Genomic DNA, 14,248 nt, shown 5'->3' with positions numbered 1-14,248 from the left:
CTCAATTTTTAAAAAAATGGATGGGCAAATTATTTATCTCTAGGAAAGATTTCAACACTTGGAGGCTGCTCCAGGCTGCTTTTTCTGGTCAACCAGTAATAAATAAATTAAAAACTCTAGAATCAAAATGAGGCACCCTGCCAAAATATTCAATATTTTCTTTAAATTTTGGATTGTGAAATCTCTTTAACATTTGAAATATATGGTGTTATATTTAACATTTTTTACTGAGGAAGGGAATAAGGTGTGAACTTAATTTTCTTGGAAATAATAAGAAATATATGGATAGCAAAGATCCTTCAAAGTCACTTCATCTCATATTTTTTAAGAAGTAAAAACCTGAAAATACTTGAGTACTTTGCTTTAGAAATCAGGGTGTGAAGCAACTGTTCTTAAAAGCTGGGCAATTGGAATGAATTTCCTCATATGCAAATGAAAGGTATTTAATAGTAATGAAGTTTCTTTGGTATCAAGCTACACGAAAGATTTTAATATATAAATTAAACATGGGCACTGTTCATGTGTACAATTAGCTTAGCAGACTTAATGGAGCCTTTGTGGTCTTCTATACTGACTTAAGAGATTTTTCTTAAGCTCCGTTCTATTTCAGTTTCATATGGGGAACACTAAATACTTGTTAAGGAGAGACAGGTTAATTTGAAAAATAAAACAGAGCACACAAAGATTAAATTAAATCAGCACTCTAGTGCTGGGAGGAAGAATGAATTTCCAAACACAACACGGTTGCATCTGATTTCTGCAGCACATTTAAAGAGCTGTCCTAGCATTCACAGAAGCAATGCAAGTCAAAGCACCTCTTCACTTGTTACCTTCCAGGGGGTAATCTCAACCTAGCGTGAGATACAGTCATGCTTTGTCCCTGCGGATATGGCTGCATGTAACAGGTGATGTGAGCTGCTCTGCTTTTTTGTTTTAAATAATGTAGCATCATCCCACAAGCCTAACCTTCCCTCAGAAAGCAAATGGATTTTCAACGACATGGTCAGGGAGAGCCGCTGTGTTCTTATCAGACTGAGAGTTGCCCAGAGAACATAACAAGGGAATACTGTAAACTAAAAGAAATTTAACATGCAATGTCACACTTAATGTTCACATAGTGGGCTGTCAGCAAGGTATATGCACAGCACTATACAACAACCCACACAGTTCTCGTTTTTTTTTTTTTTGGTCCCTGGGGCAGATTTGAGGGGTGGGCTGTGAAGTCAATATGAGGGAAATAGAAGTGTGCGTAGGGGAAGCATGCAGAACCCCTATGGGATTTTCTAGTGCAGATTTCCTGCCATGCTAATTTCCCAGCATGGATCAGATGCATTTGGCTCTTTGGATCAAATAACTACTGCTCCTGGCCTGATAGTCTCTTGGAGAGTTAATACGAGATCACAGGTCAGTTTCAATCAACACATTCTGAAGTACCACCTTAGAGGCTCTTGTTGGGTTGGCTAATCCTACCCAGTGTGCAAAGCCAACTAGAATGTTAGCCCAGTCCACACACACACCACGCTGAATAGGAGGAAATTATCAAGTGTCATATAAAAATACTGATTCACAAGCCACAACTTAACCTAGAAAGACAGTGGGGTGGTTTTTACGTAAGTGTTCCTCACGGGGACGGGGGGGATGGGACGGGACTCTAAGGCAACAAGTGACAGCTGTCTCATGCACTTTGAGATGTGTATCTTTGCTTGTTTGAGGTACCCTAGCAAGTGTCATTCAGTGCTGAAACCAGTGCATAGTTTCCCCTGACTTCTCAGAGGAAGCAGTTTGTCATCTTTATGAAAAGCTGCCACAGAACACAAGACAGGAAACTGGTGCTGGAATACTGGCAGAGGAACATCAGCACTGTGGACACTCTTAACTGGCAAGGCCGCCTCTTATGTAGGGTTTTTGGCAGAACTTGAACATTGTTGACACATTACGTCCCCAAAGTACATATAATCCCAAAGTTGTTGTTTAGTTGTGTCCAACTCTTCGTGACCCCATGGACCAGAGCACGCCAGGCACTCCTGTCTTCCACTGCCTCCCACAGTTTGGTCAAACTCATGTTATATCCCAGAGTGCAAAGTACAAAGCATAGAAAGCATGAGGAATTCTGGGCTAACTTACCTTTTGGATGCCAAGGATCCGTAAACTCGTACTTTCCCACACCAACCGTCCGTAGCATCTGTACGCCATTTGTGCTGTCCTGACTGCCCGTCTGGTTAGGAGGAAGCTGAGGAGCAGCCTGCCCATTGGTAGCTGGAACGCTATTAGGTAGGGCGGCTGAAGGCAAAGCAGGTGGTGGTGGAGGCAGGATAGGACAAGTCATATGACCGTTCCCTACTGCACTGTGGCCCGGGTGAGTCACCTGACCAACCCCGGTCATAGAAGACATTGTAATGGGCTGGCTGTTAGTGTACAGAGGCTGGCTTTGCAGGTTCACAACCATGTTACTCAGAGGCTGTGAAGGCTGCTGCTGAAGCTGGTAATGAGCTGGCATTAATGGAAGCTGGGGGGTAACGTGAGGAGGGAGTGAGGGTGTAACTCCAATGACAGGGGCTTGGACGTTCACGGCTGGGCTGAAGGTCGGAGGTTGAGTCATCCCATAAGAATGAGTGATAAGAGTTGGCTGGCTACCTGCTGCAACTGTTGTAACCCATGGAGCTGTACCTGGAAAAAGGAAAGCTAGCAATAAGAACAATTTTGGGAAAAGGAAGGCCCAATACTCTCTCTGTACAATGCTGCTAATACAGTGGTACCTCGGGTTACATACGCTTCAGGTTACATACGTTTCAGGTTACAGATTGCTAACCCAGAAATAGTACCTCGGGTTAAGAACTTTGCTTCAGGATGAGAACAGAAATCATGCTCCGGCAGCGCGGCAGCAGCGGGAGGTCCCATTAGCTAAAGTGGTGCTTCAGGTTAAGAACAGACCTCCGGAACGAATTAAGTACTTAACCCGAGGTACCACTGTATTCAATTTCCCCTGTTGAGCCCGTCCCTCCTGCAACCCCAAAGGAAGTGGGGGGAGGGATCTGGAACCACTCCAGACTGGCAAGTGCCTGGAAGGACTACGACATGGCAGGAGAGTGCAAATGTTGAAAATAGCGATCAGCTAGCAATACAGAATGTTTACAATGTTATGCGCTTTGCAGCTTTGTGTAGCTTAAGTATATGCTTCCAAGAAAATTATCCTCTTTCCCCAACGTGTTTTCATGGCTCCCTGACAAACACTTGGCGCGTATAATAACCGTGTTGCAGCCACTACAAAGAGATTGTAATTAGGCGTCTGGAATAGCTGCACATTGTATGATATGTGTCTGGAAGCTAGAAATCATTTCAGGTGGCTCTGGACATAAAAGGAGTTCTTAACATATTATGCAGTGGCGAGTTTTTTGTGTGTTTGTTTGTTTGTTTGCTTGTTTTCTACCCTGGTGGAGAAGGGAAAAGAAAACGCTTAAATGAACTTGCAGGCATCTTAATACATTTATATTAACCCTGACATAGGAGTAACCTGAGGGGGTCTTTACAACTAGAAAGAAAAGCCAGCTGTAGCATGAAAAAAGGACTCGTGATAAAGTCTTATTTAGAGAGGTAATTGGAGAAAGCATATTGAATTTGCTTTGAACAATCCCTCCACCCACCCACCCAACAGAAATACAAATAAGGCTGAAAGAATACCTGGGTTTTCAGTCTCCCTCATCTGTTTGGATGGGGGTTCGTCTGTGTCCCAGGGGGTAGACTGATTGATGGGTGTCTGTCCCCACCTGACGCTGGTTGCTAATCCTTGTGGCTGATTCTCTGTCTTTGAAATACAAGGAGTCTGTCAGGGAACAAGACAATACATTGCGTATTTAGACTAATTATATATATATTGCTGTTTTTCAGTATCACAATACTTTTAAAATAATAATAATAATAATAATAATAATAATAACAATAATGATGATTATGTTCACCCCACCACCAAGACCATTCCATTGTAACTATCCAACCTCCCAAAATTTCAGCACCTCTTGCGATGGTTTGAACTCTTTCTGTTTTAACAGCACAAATTCTACAAACACCCTCCATATCTCCTCAAAATCATTTCTCCTGCATATTCCCTGTCTTACCTTAATGGCACATGTTAATTTATCATTAATAGCTATATCCTACACCCCTTTATTTCCATTCTTCCATTTTATAGTCTGCTTGGTCCTTCTACTTCCTAGCTATAATAATTTGTGCCACTTTCATTAAATTTGTGAGCAAGTCCTTCATAGCCTGTGAACCTTCCACCCTATCATAAATTGAAAATAATGCTACCTCTGGACTTTTGGTTAGCTTTAACCCAGTGATTTCTGTTATCTCCTTAAACACCCCTTGCCAAAAAAAATAGTACATATTTACACCCCCTTTAGGGTAATATAAATGGCATCTGTATAACTTTTCACATGTTTTTGTAATAGTTTTATATATATATATATATAAATTCATATTGCATTTAGCCAGACTTAGAGACAGTGGCAAAACAATCATAATGTTTTATTTTATGGAATGATTAATATTTATAAACAACACAACCACAATCGCAACAGTAAAAAAAATCTAAGCACTTGCCACAACTTGTCAGCCTACAATTCGCTACAGAATTTTGACAATGCTGGTGTAATGTTTCTGATACTGGTCTGACACAGAAGTCCATATGCTTCATATCTAATTATTGATTTACTGGGGACTTCATGTTTTGCCATCATACATCATGTTTTGCCATTTAGATTGTGTCCAACACTAGTCATGCTCAGAGTAAACTTTGAATTTAATAAACATGGCTAAACTAGCACCATTAATTTCAATAAGTCCATTCTGAGCAGAAGTTAGTTGGATGCAACCCTTAATTTCATGCTTCCCATTAAATTACATTTTGAAGCTTGAATATATGTTCAGACAAACAAGTTCTGCTTGGTTCCATTCCAAAATGTGAAAACCAAAATGAACAAAGCCCCAAGCCCATCGCATTTGGACTTTCTTGAAAAGTGGATTGTGACAAATCACTGTAAAAGAGGTCTTAGTATTTAATGTTCAACAATCCCTAAAACTGAACCAATAAAGCAGAACCACACTATAGGAGTTGGCTGCAAAAGTGCTTATAATGGAAATATTTTAAAGCTAAAGCTGTTAAAAGAAACTGTAAAGTGTTGAAAAGGGCAAGGTTCACTAATCATGAAGTGGCGGCATAATCAGAAAGACAGCTCTGTATAAACAATCACACAAAACTAAATGTTCAACATGATAACTGCTGGGCTTTCCCGCTCTTCCCTGTATATTTGCCAGGGGGCAAAAATAGGAGGCTTTCAGAAATGAAAAAACAACCAACCAAGTCCTTTTTGTAAAGCTACCAGTGAACTATGTGAACATGAATGGTTTGGTTCTGTTGGTTTTGCTCCTCCTAAGCCAGAAGGCAGACACTGGCCTAGTTCATGTGCTATGGTATGTCTAGGTAATTTTGGCATATAAGCAATATATAAATTAATAAACAATATACAAATGATAATAATAAGCCGAACTATGGTTTGCTGGGACCACACGAACCTACTGGCTCCCAGAGAGAAGCTCCCAATTGCTTTGCTCCTTTTAGGTCAATGCTTTGCAGCAGCTAAGCCAAGGTTTAGTTTAGTGTGTCATCCAAGCCCACAATCACAGTGAATTGTGCTTGTTTGTTGTTGAATAAGCAGTGAATAAGTGAATAAACTTGTTTGTTGTTGACTACATATCATGGTTAAGGAAAACTATGAAAGTGATGTCTGGGGGGGAGCAACATAACCCCCCAAACCCCAACAACTTGGGTTTTTTCTATTAAAAAGAAAAGTTCAATTTGTCTGTGTCCTGATTTTCACTTCTTGAAATTTGGCAACCCTAGTTCAACCACAATCTTGGGTTTGGATGACACATTAAGCACCAAAGTGAGCTGGGAAGACTGGGGAGGAGCAAAGACCCTGGGAGCCAGCATGTTTGTGCTAAGCCATGGTTTGACAGAACCTTATGTGCGAATGAGACCATTATAAGTGTCCTTTGGCTGTCTCCAGAATCAGTGTGCAAACTTCTCTCTGCTGGAACTGTAGAAGACCCTGCATCTGTTTGCCCTCATTCTTTCTTACCCTGCCTCTTCCTTTCCCCTTCTCAAAATATACAGCTTTAACCAGGGGTCGGCAAAGTTTTTGTGGCTTGGGCCGGTTCACGGTCCCACAGATGCCGCGGTGGGCCGGAGTGTGTACGTGTATGCGCATACGCACAAACAAACAAACACTATTTCCGGCGCTCCTTCCAGCACGGAGCTTCCTGCAGCCAATGGGAAGCTGGCCAGCGTTGCGGAAGGCGGTCTCCGCTCTGCTCCGCCCCAGTTTAGCGCGATGCACAGGATCCGACCGAGGGGGCAGTGGGGGTCCATGGGCCAGTTAAACAACCCCCATGGGCCTCTTGTGGCCCCTGGGCCTTATGTTGCCAACCTCTGCCTTTAACCATGAGAACACCACATTTAGCAACTCATGGTTTTATACAAAACTGATGCAGCTCAAAGTCTCCAACAATCTGAATTTGGCTTCAGTTTACACGTCTGAAAAAATGTCACTCTAATAATTAAACGTGGATTTTGCGTGTTTGTGTAAATTCATTTTCCAAATTGGTGTGTCTGCTTTCTGAAGTTACAACACCAACCAACTTCAAGAGGCACAGAACCATGTAACTAAGTGCTGGATTCCTATTAAAAAATACGCCTAACACATCTATAGTAGTGTGTGGTTTCTGATCTGGTCAGGGGCTTATTTCTGCAGAGATGATATTCGCTGGAGTGGCAAATAGGAAATAAGGACATTCTATGCATGAACCAAAGTTTACTCGTATTTCAGGCATGCATCTACACAGAATGCATCACATATCCTGGGTCTTAATGGCTCAGTAAACTTTAATACACATATCTAGCCTATTAGGATCCTAAGCTAGTATGTATTCAACCAGAAAGAAGCTACATACTAAGTTAAAATAAAATCATAATACCCCATAATGGAGTTCAGTACCAGGCGCTACAACTTGGGAGAAAGAACAACCTTTGTAATGTTCCAGTTTATCCTATTTTGAAGCTTAAAGAAAACAACACCCTGGTTTATTTTTGCTACTAAACAAAATGCTATTTTGGAATAGTTACTCATCTCTTGCCTTGATTATATAAATGCTTGCTTTGTCTTTTCAGAAGTCTTAATTATTGAACATTATAAAAAGGGAACATTATGTGCACATTGGAACACAGTAGCACCCTTTTTAGATCCAATTATGTTACGTTCATTGACCACTGTAAAGAGACGGGCTTCATAAAACACTCGGCAAACATCACAGAAAGTAATTGCATTATGCTGTACTTAGCTTTCATGTTTCAGATGCTAGTTTGAATTAAACGAGGAACACATGAAAGAGGTAAATTGCTAGAAACACTCACTCAGGTGTGCATTTCAAAGCGGGGGAAATGGAAAGGTGAAATGTCTACTTGCTTGAAAATACAACATCTCAAGCTTGTGTGTGTGTGCTATTAAACAAAAACACACATCTCAGAAAGGAATAGGAAATTTTAATACAGGGGTACAAAAATATAGTCCTCTACTGACATCATGGTATGGAGGTCTGGTAGCATCTTCTAATGAAGAGGTGGCCTTGAGATGCTGTTGGGTCTCCAAATCCCATCAGCACCAGCCACTGCGATAAATGGTTGGGATAAAGGGAATGGTGGTTTAGCAACATCTGGAAAGCCAGAGGTTAGTCATCCCTGTTGTAATAGAAAAGCAAACTGATCTACTTAAAGCAGTAAGAAAATAAGGCTAAACTTGAAACTACAACTTCTTTTTGCACTTGGCACCTCTTTACTTTCTCTGATGGAAAATGGCCAACAGAATGCTACCCAACCCAATCACTGTAAAGCTGTCTTATCTTACTGAACATAGGTAGCTTAACACCTGTGACTGACATGTTGACACTGTATATTTGGGAGTGATTTGTTCTCATGTGTCTATTATTATTTCCCTTTCTCCTTAGCAATCATATGTTTTTGCATCTTGTTATATTATTTCTGTATTGTTGAACATGCTAAAATATAATCATTATCATCATAACAAGTGGGACTTGGAACTTATGTCCTAGGAAGGATAAGTGTCCAAGGGGGGGGGGGGAACACGGCTAGACCCACTTACAGTCATACCTCGGGTTGAAGTTGCTTCAGGTTGAGTGCTTTCGGGTTGCGCTCCATGGCGACCCAGAAGTAATGGAACGCGTTACTTCCGGGTTTCGCCGCTCGGGCATGCACAGACAGTCAAAATGACGTCACGCGCATGCGCAGAAGTGGTGAATCACAACCCGCGCAGACGCGGGTTGTGTTTGCTTCTGGATGCGAACAGGGCTCCGGAGCAGATCCCATTTGTATCCAGAGGTACCACTGTATTTTCAAAGCCATTCAAAATTGAGAAAAGGACGTCTACCTTTCCCTTGTGACATGAATCAATTAATACGGGATAAGCTGAGATTGTAAGAGGCCGGGTTTACAAAAAGCTAATGAAAGCTTATTTTAAGATGGGCTGATTCCTAAAGCTAATAAAGAGTGAGTAGAATCAGGCACTCATATGGAATCATTAGTCATAACAGGAAGATAAAATTTCTACCCGACATGTCTTTGGGGAAGCCTGACTATTTCGCTCCTGTTGTTGCCCAGGTTACAGACACAGCAATACACATACCAAGCAAGATAAACTAGGTTTGCCGACTCCCAAAATGGAGCTCAGTTTGGGCACTTAAAAAAATGCAGTAGCTATGTCAAGCAGGTGAGAATAATTACTTCTTGGTGTTGGAATAGTAACCAAGCTGACAAGTTATGCCCCTGTTAATATTTGTTTATTCAAAGTATTTTTATATTGTCAAGAATACAATACAATACCAAGATAGAATCACAGAATTGTAGAGTTGGAAGAGGCCCCAATGGTCATCTATTCCAAAGCATCCATGACAGATGACTGAATATGCAATCCTGATTGCCTTACATTAGTTTTAGTTTTTTTAACACATCTACCAATTTAACACATCTACCAATTCACATTTTAGCACATTTTAATATGGCACGCAATGAAACAATTCAATAGAAAACAACAGCTAAATATGCAATAAAAACAACATATTATAGTTACTGTAGCTTGAGGAAATAGATGCCCCCCCAGATGTCCCCCAAAGAGGTATCTGAAGAAGTGTGCATGCACATGAAAGCTTATACCAAGAACAAACTTAGTTGGTCTCTAAGGTGCTACTGAACATTCTAAATATATTTTTATATATTTCTACTGCATCAGACCAACACGGCTCCCTACCATAACCCCAAAGAGATATTAGAAATTAGGTATTAGTTGTGGTTCCAGATGCCATGTGGCAGGGTCCATCGGGGTTCGACTCTTGGAGAGGAGTAATAATGACAAAACAATGTCTTGGAATAAAATTGGCCACAAATTTTGTTTGCTGGGTGATAATTCCTTCAGGGTCGATCCAGGATGTAGGATTGTGCTATGGTGTGCAATATTATCTGGGCAATCCCTCCAGCATGCCATTTTGGGGAGTTCTATGTCTTGTTAGCCCCTGTCTGTACATCAGACAGAACCCTTCCCCTTGGACCCTTATAATGGGGAACCCTGACACTTTGAAACAGGAGTGGGGTCCTGGCCTACCCCCTCTGCAAGACTAAGGATCCAACCCAATGCCTTTTTCTGCCATCCAAGACTTGAACCATGCAAACGCAAGTTTAAATAGAAAGGTGGCAGACCTGTTTGAAGCCAGGCAGGATAAGGCTTCACTCAAGTCCACCTCAAATGACTCACCTACAACGGCCCGCAATTGGGCTGTTTAAATCAAAAGCTGTCCTGTGATTGGCCCAATATGATTTGAATTTTGTGGGCTTTCCCAGCATCCCATGCACCCGAAGGAAGAGGCCACAAAATCAAAGGGATTCCCTCCACTGACATTGCCTGTGGTCATGCGACCACCACTGCTCATTGACCCAGTAAGCAGGCTTTGTTCCCAGTAAGCACTGTGGATCCAGAGTGTTTTTCCCCCCAGAAGTGGACACACTACCACCTTCTCAAAGGTTGTAGGTACCACCTAACCCTGCAATGAGACACCCAGCCAGCCTTTTCTCATTACCTCGAATCAGCCGTGATGTGCTATGTGGTTGGCTGGACAGCTACAAGCACACTGTCCACATCCTCAGGCCACAAGAGCTGGAACTGGTCCCATGAAGCCCAATCAGATGGTGAATTGGAAGCCCCCCCGTCCTGCTAATATGAAGAAATACTCCCTGGGATGCAGCAGGGGGGTAAGGGAAGACGAGAAAAGGATGGTTCCTGTGATATCCTCTTTCTGAGGTAGTTCAGTCAATTTATAAATCTCAAAGTCGAACTCATCCCCTGCACAAGAAGCCCCCAGCAGTAAAAAAACAACAACCTATTTTCCCTTCTTCAACACGTGAAATTATATCTGTCCATTTATGACCCCATCTGCTAACTTCTGTCCACACTTTATATTTTTTTCTCCTTAAGATATGCCATATACTTTCAGTAGGGAATATACTGGAAGTTGGGATTATAAGAAGCAATTTGGTGAAATTAAAAATAGTCTTTGCATACAAGTCTAATTTTTCTCGAGACCCTAGAGAACATTTTTAATTTACCCGAGCTTAGTATCTGCAATGTAGCATGCAGCCAGCCAGAATAAAAACAGGAGCAAATAAGAATACTTCAAATGCACTATTATATACTGTTATGTGCTTATATGTACATATCAATGTACTAATAACATATAACAGTAACCACAGCAAATTTTTGAATAACTAATTGTCCACTATTCCCACATTCAATCATGATAGGGTTTGGTTTTTTTAACCACAGACCTTCCATACATGAATTTCTTGCTCAGATTTAACCAAACTGTGCCTGTTGCTCTAAAATTAAGAAACCATTTTAAACCATTTTAAATTGCTTTTGTAAATTACTGAAAAAACACGCACTCTAAATAGAACTCTTGATGCACTACGCACAGAGATGTTACTGAGAAGATAGACGTGGCAGCTTAAACTGAGCTTCTCGGGAAGGGAGAGAGAAAAAATGTTGCTACCTGAGAGACAGAGAGAGAGAGACACAGAAAGAGATAATGGCTTGCCTCTAGAGAGATGCTCAAAACGTGCACAAGAAACAGGAAGATGGAATGAGTGGAGTTGCAGCCTGGAGGTAGAAGACATCTGGCAGGTGTTTCAGAACTACAATATGCTCCCTGACACTTTTTCTTTTCTTTTTTAAATCTTGGACTGAACAAAATATCTGTTCCAGAACTGAAGCCACTATTGAGGAAAGATGGGAGATGGGGGAAGAAACAGGATGAAACCCAATTACATCTGCCTCAGAATACATAATAATCCTGAGGCTTCTGCAGAAGCAAAGCAGCTTTTGGTGGCTCTTAAAGACTAACGCACACCTCTCTTGTTTATGTATTGCATCTAAATATCTGAACTAAGATCCTTAAAATAAGAATGGTGACTTTCACCACACAATGGAACCATGACAGTGTGTAAGTGAGTGTACATTTATGTGTGTATATATGTGAGAAGAGTCAAGAAGGGGACATGCTGTATAGAGGGACCACAAGAGTCATCTAGTCCAACCAACTGCAATGCAGGAATCTTTTGCCCAAGGTGAGGCTTGAACCCACAACCCTGAGATTAAAAATCTCCTGCTCTACCACTCTGGTAATTTGCACTTCCGCTGTCTTTTGGACTACTTATAACATTGTTTTGTTTTGTAGTATGAAAAAGGAACAACAAAAGAAAGCTATTCTGTTCACAATTAAGGCTGCAATCCTAACCGCCCTTAACTGGGAGTAAGTCTCGCTTAATTGTAGTATCATCTACAACACACATGCCTGCTCCTTGCATATTTGAAATTGGTGGGGAGCAACAGTATCTCACAGCAGAGAGCAACACCAGTAAATGAGGTGCCCCAGATATATATGGCTTCTGGGGAGACGCAGCAAGAAACAAAACAGAGTGGAGACCAGCTGAGGGACACCAAAGAGGTGAAACAGCTTTGGTGATCACAGTCATCAACAACATCCTGCCCCCCAATTCAGGTTCTGTATGTGAGGGTTGGAAAGTGGCCAATTGGACAACTTTACTCAAAAAGATCCGGGAAATTGCAGACATGTTATATCTGTTCCAGCAAAACTGGTGGAAAGCATTATTAAAGATAGAAGCATACAGAAGAACAAGTCCTGCTGAAGCAGAACCAGCATGGTTTCTGCAAAGTTCTGTCTCATTAGCCTCCTAGACTTATTTAGGAATAAACATGTGGCTACTGATGAGCCAGTATACAACGGTCTGTTTTGTATGCCAATATCCCAGGGAGGACCTTGCAGCTGCTTAGCTCCTCCATGGTCATTTCTCCTTCCACACCAGACTGAGTTAAACCAGGGTGTGGCTCAGCATGTTCTCCAAACACAGGCTTGTGGTTAAGTTCTCTTCTCATTAACAACTAACTGTAGAAGAGGGCACATTAAGTTTAGCAGATACCATTTGACAAAGTAGCTGAGCGACAGTATCTAGCATATCGAAGGCTCACGACCTACTCGATGCATGCAGCAGTTGTGAGGCTTTTAGATTACATTTTTCGTATTTAGTTCTACGGTCATTGTTGTAATTTACTTACATTTTTAAACTGTTGCATGCCTCATATTCTCATTGGAGTATGTGAGACATTTCAAACTGGAAGGGAAGGCATTCCTAAATCAACTGTAATCAGCTGTCCGTATGAAACTTGATGAAAATTATACTTACCTAAAATAACAGTACGCTCTGCGTGTGTGAAAAGCTGACTTTCTCCATTCTCTACCTCAGGTAAAACCTGCATGCACTTAAAGGCCTGTTGTTTGGAAATTTAGTCTACAGTGTCAATAACCATTGTCAAGAAGACAAGTCTCCATGATGTTTCAATAGTGTTACCCTGGAGATAACTCTGTATTTTATAATTCTGTAATGAAATTACATCTAGCATTGTGGGGGGAGGGGAGCCCTTTTTTTTGGTCAATGAGAAAACAGTATCAGATGTGACCAGTAACACCCTACAACACAATGTTTTAATTAATTTTAAACATGTAATAGGCACATGAATAAACAACTAAGAGATCAACCTTATCAAGCATGTAACCTTTCTGTAAACTAGGAAAAGGGAACTTGTGGCTCTTCAGGCATTGTCTGACTACAATTTCCACAACTTCAAACCATAGGGCATGTCTGACTAGAACTGATGGGAGTTGGGGGTATTACAAAATCTGAAGGGCCACAGGTTAGCCCACTTTGCTGTAGATTCTCTCAGGAGAAAAAGTACAGTGGTACCTCAGTTTTCCAACGTCTCCGTTGACGAATGTTTTGGTTTTCAAATACCGTAAACCCGGAAATAAATGCTTCTGTTTTCGAACACGTCTCAGGAGTCGAACATGACATGTGGCTTCCATACTGAGTTTTCGAATTTTAAACATTTTGGAAATCGAATGGTCTTCCGGAACGGATTACGTTCGAAAACCGAGGTGCCACTGTATAAGCAATTTCCAAAAGGGTTTCTAAAGTTGCTGATTAAGTGCGTTAAATTAGGATTTCTTTCGTACAGCTTTCATTGGATTATTATTATTACTATTTAAATTTGTTAGTTGCTTTATCTTGCCCAGGACCACCCAAAGTGTTGTATTCCATGTTAAGCATCTGGAGTAATTACCACTGTCTGGTTCCCATATGTACAATCACTAATGTGAATTCCTATTTCACTCATAAAATAGAATTCCTATTTCACTCATAAAACATATTGAAACAGTGAAGGAAAAATCCACCCTTTTCAACTCTTGACAGTGAACGGCGTGTGTGCTAAGTGGTGCTGGATATATAACCCCAAAATGATGGAAGGAGTGATAATTATCTGATAACTCCTTCAGACAGCCTTTTAATTGTGCATTAATGATTATCTGTGCTCATGGTGCTATCAGGACACTTATATACAATCCTGATTTCAATACTGTTTCAGGATAAACTTTACTGAAAACTGTAGTATGGAAGGATTGGATGGATGCAGGAATTATGACTCTGGATCAATTGATAGATGAGGAAGATCAATTCTATACATTTGCTGTGTTATAAAGATAAATGCCACTTAGGAGG

At 41.1% G+C, this 14,248-nt stretch overlaps 1 protein-coding gene across 1 annotated transcript in view; it reads right to left on the bottom strand.

The window, feature by feature from the left end:
- Positions 1–14,248, bottom strand: part of KLHL29 (kelch like family member 29) — a 404,977-nt gene that overhangs the window by 168,317 nt on the left and 222,412 nt on the right. The window contains exons 4-5 of the mRNA XM_080999044.1: positions 3,679–3,820; positions 2,125–2,667 (exon numbers count right to left, since the gene is read on the bottom strand). Of these exons, the coding sequence (XP_080855170.1) occupies positions 2,125–2,667; positions 3,679–3,820 (685 nt within the window). The remainder of the gene's footprint in view (positions 1–2,124; positions 2,668–3,678; positions 3,821–14,248) is intronic.

The sequence above is a fragment of the Podarcis pityusensis genome, assembly GCF_964106645.2.
Source record: "Podarcis pityusensis genome assembly, chromosome: 3".
Taxonomy (NCBI): Eukaryota; Metazoa; Chordata; class Lepidosauria; order Squamata; family Lacertidae; genus Podarcis; species Podarcis pityusensis.
Note: the sequence above shows the minus strand (reverse complement) of the source record. Positions and strands in the feature narration are given on the sequence as shown.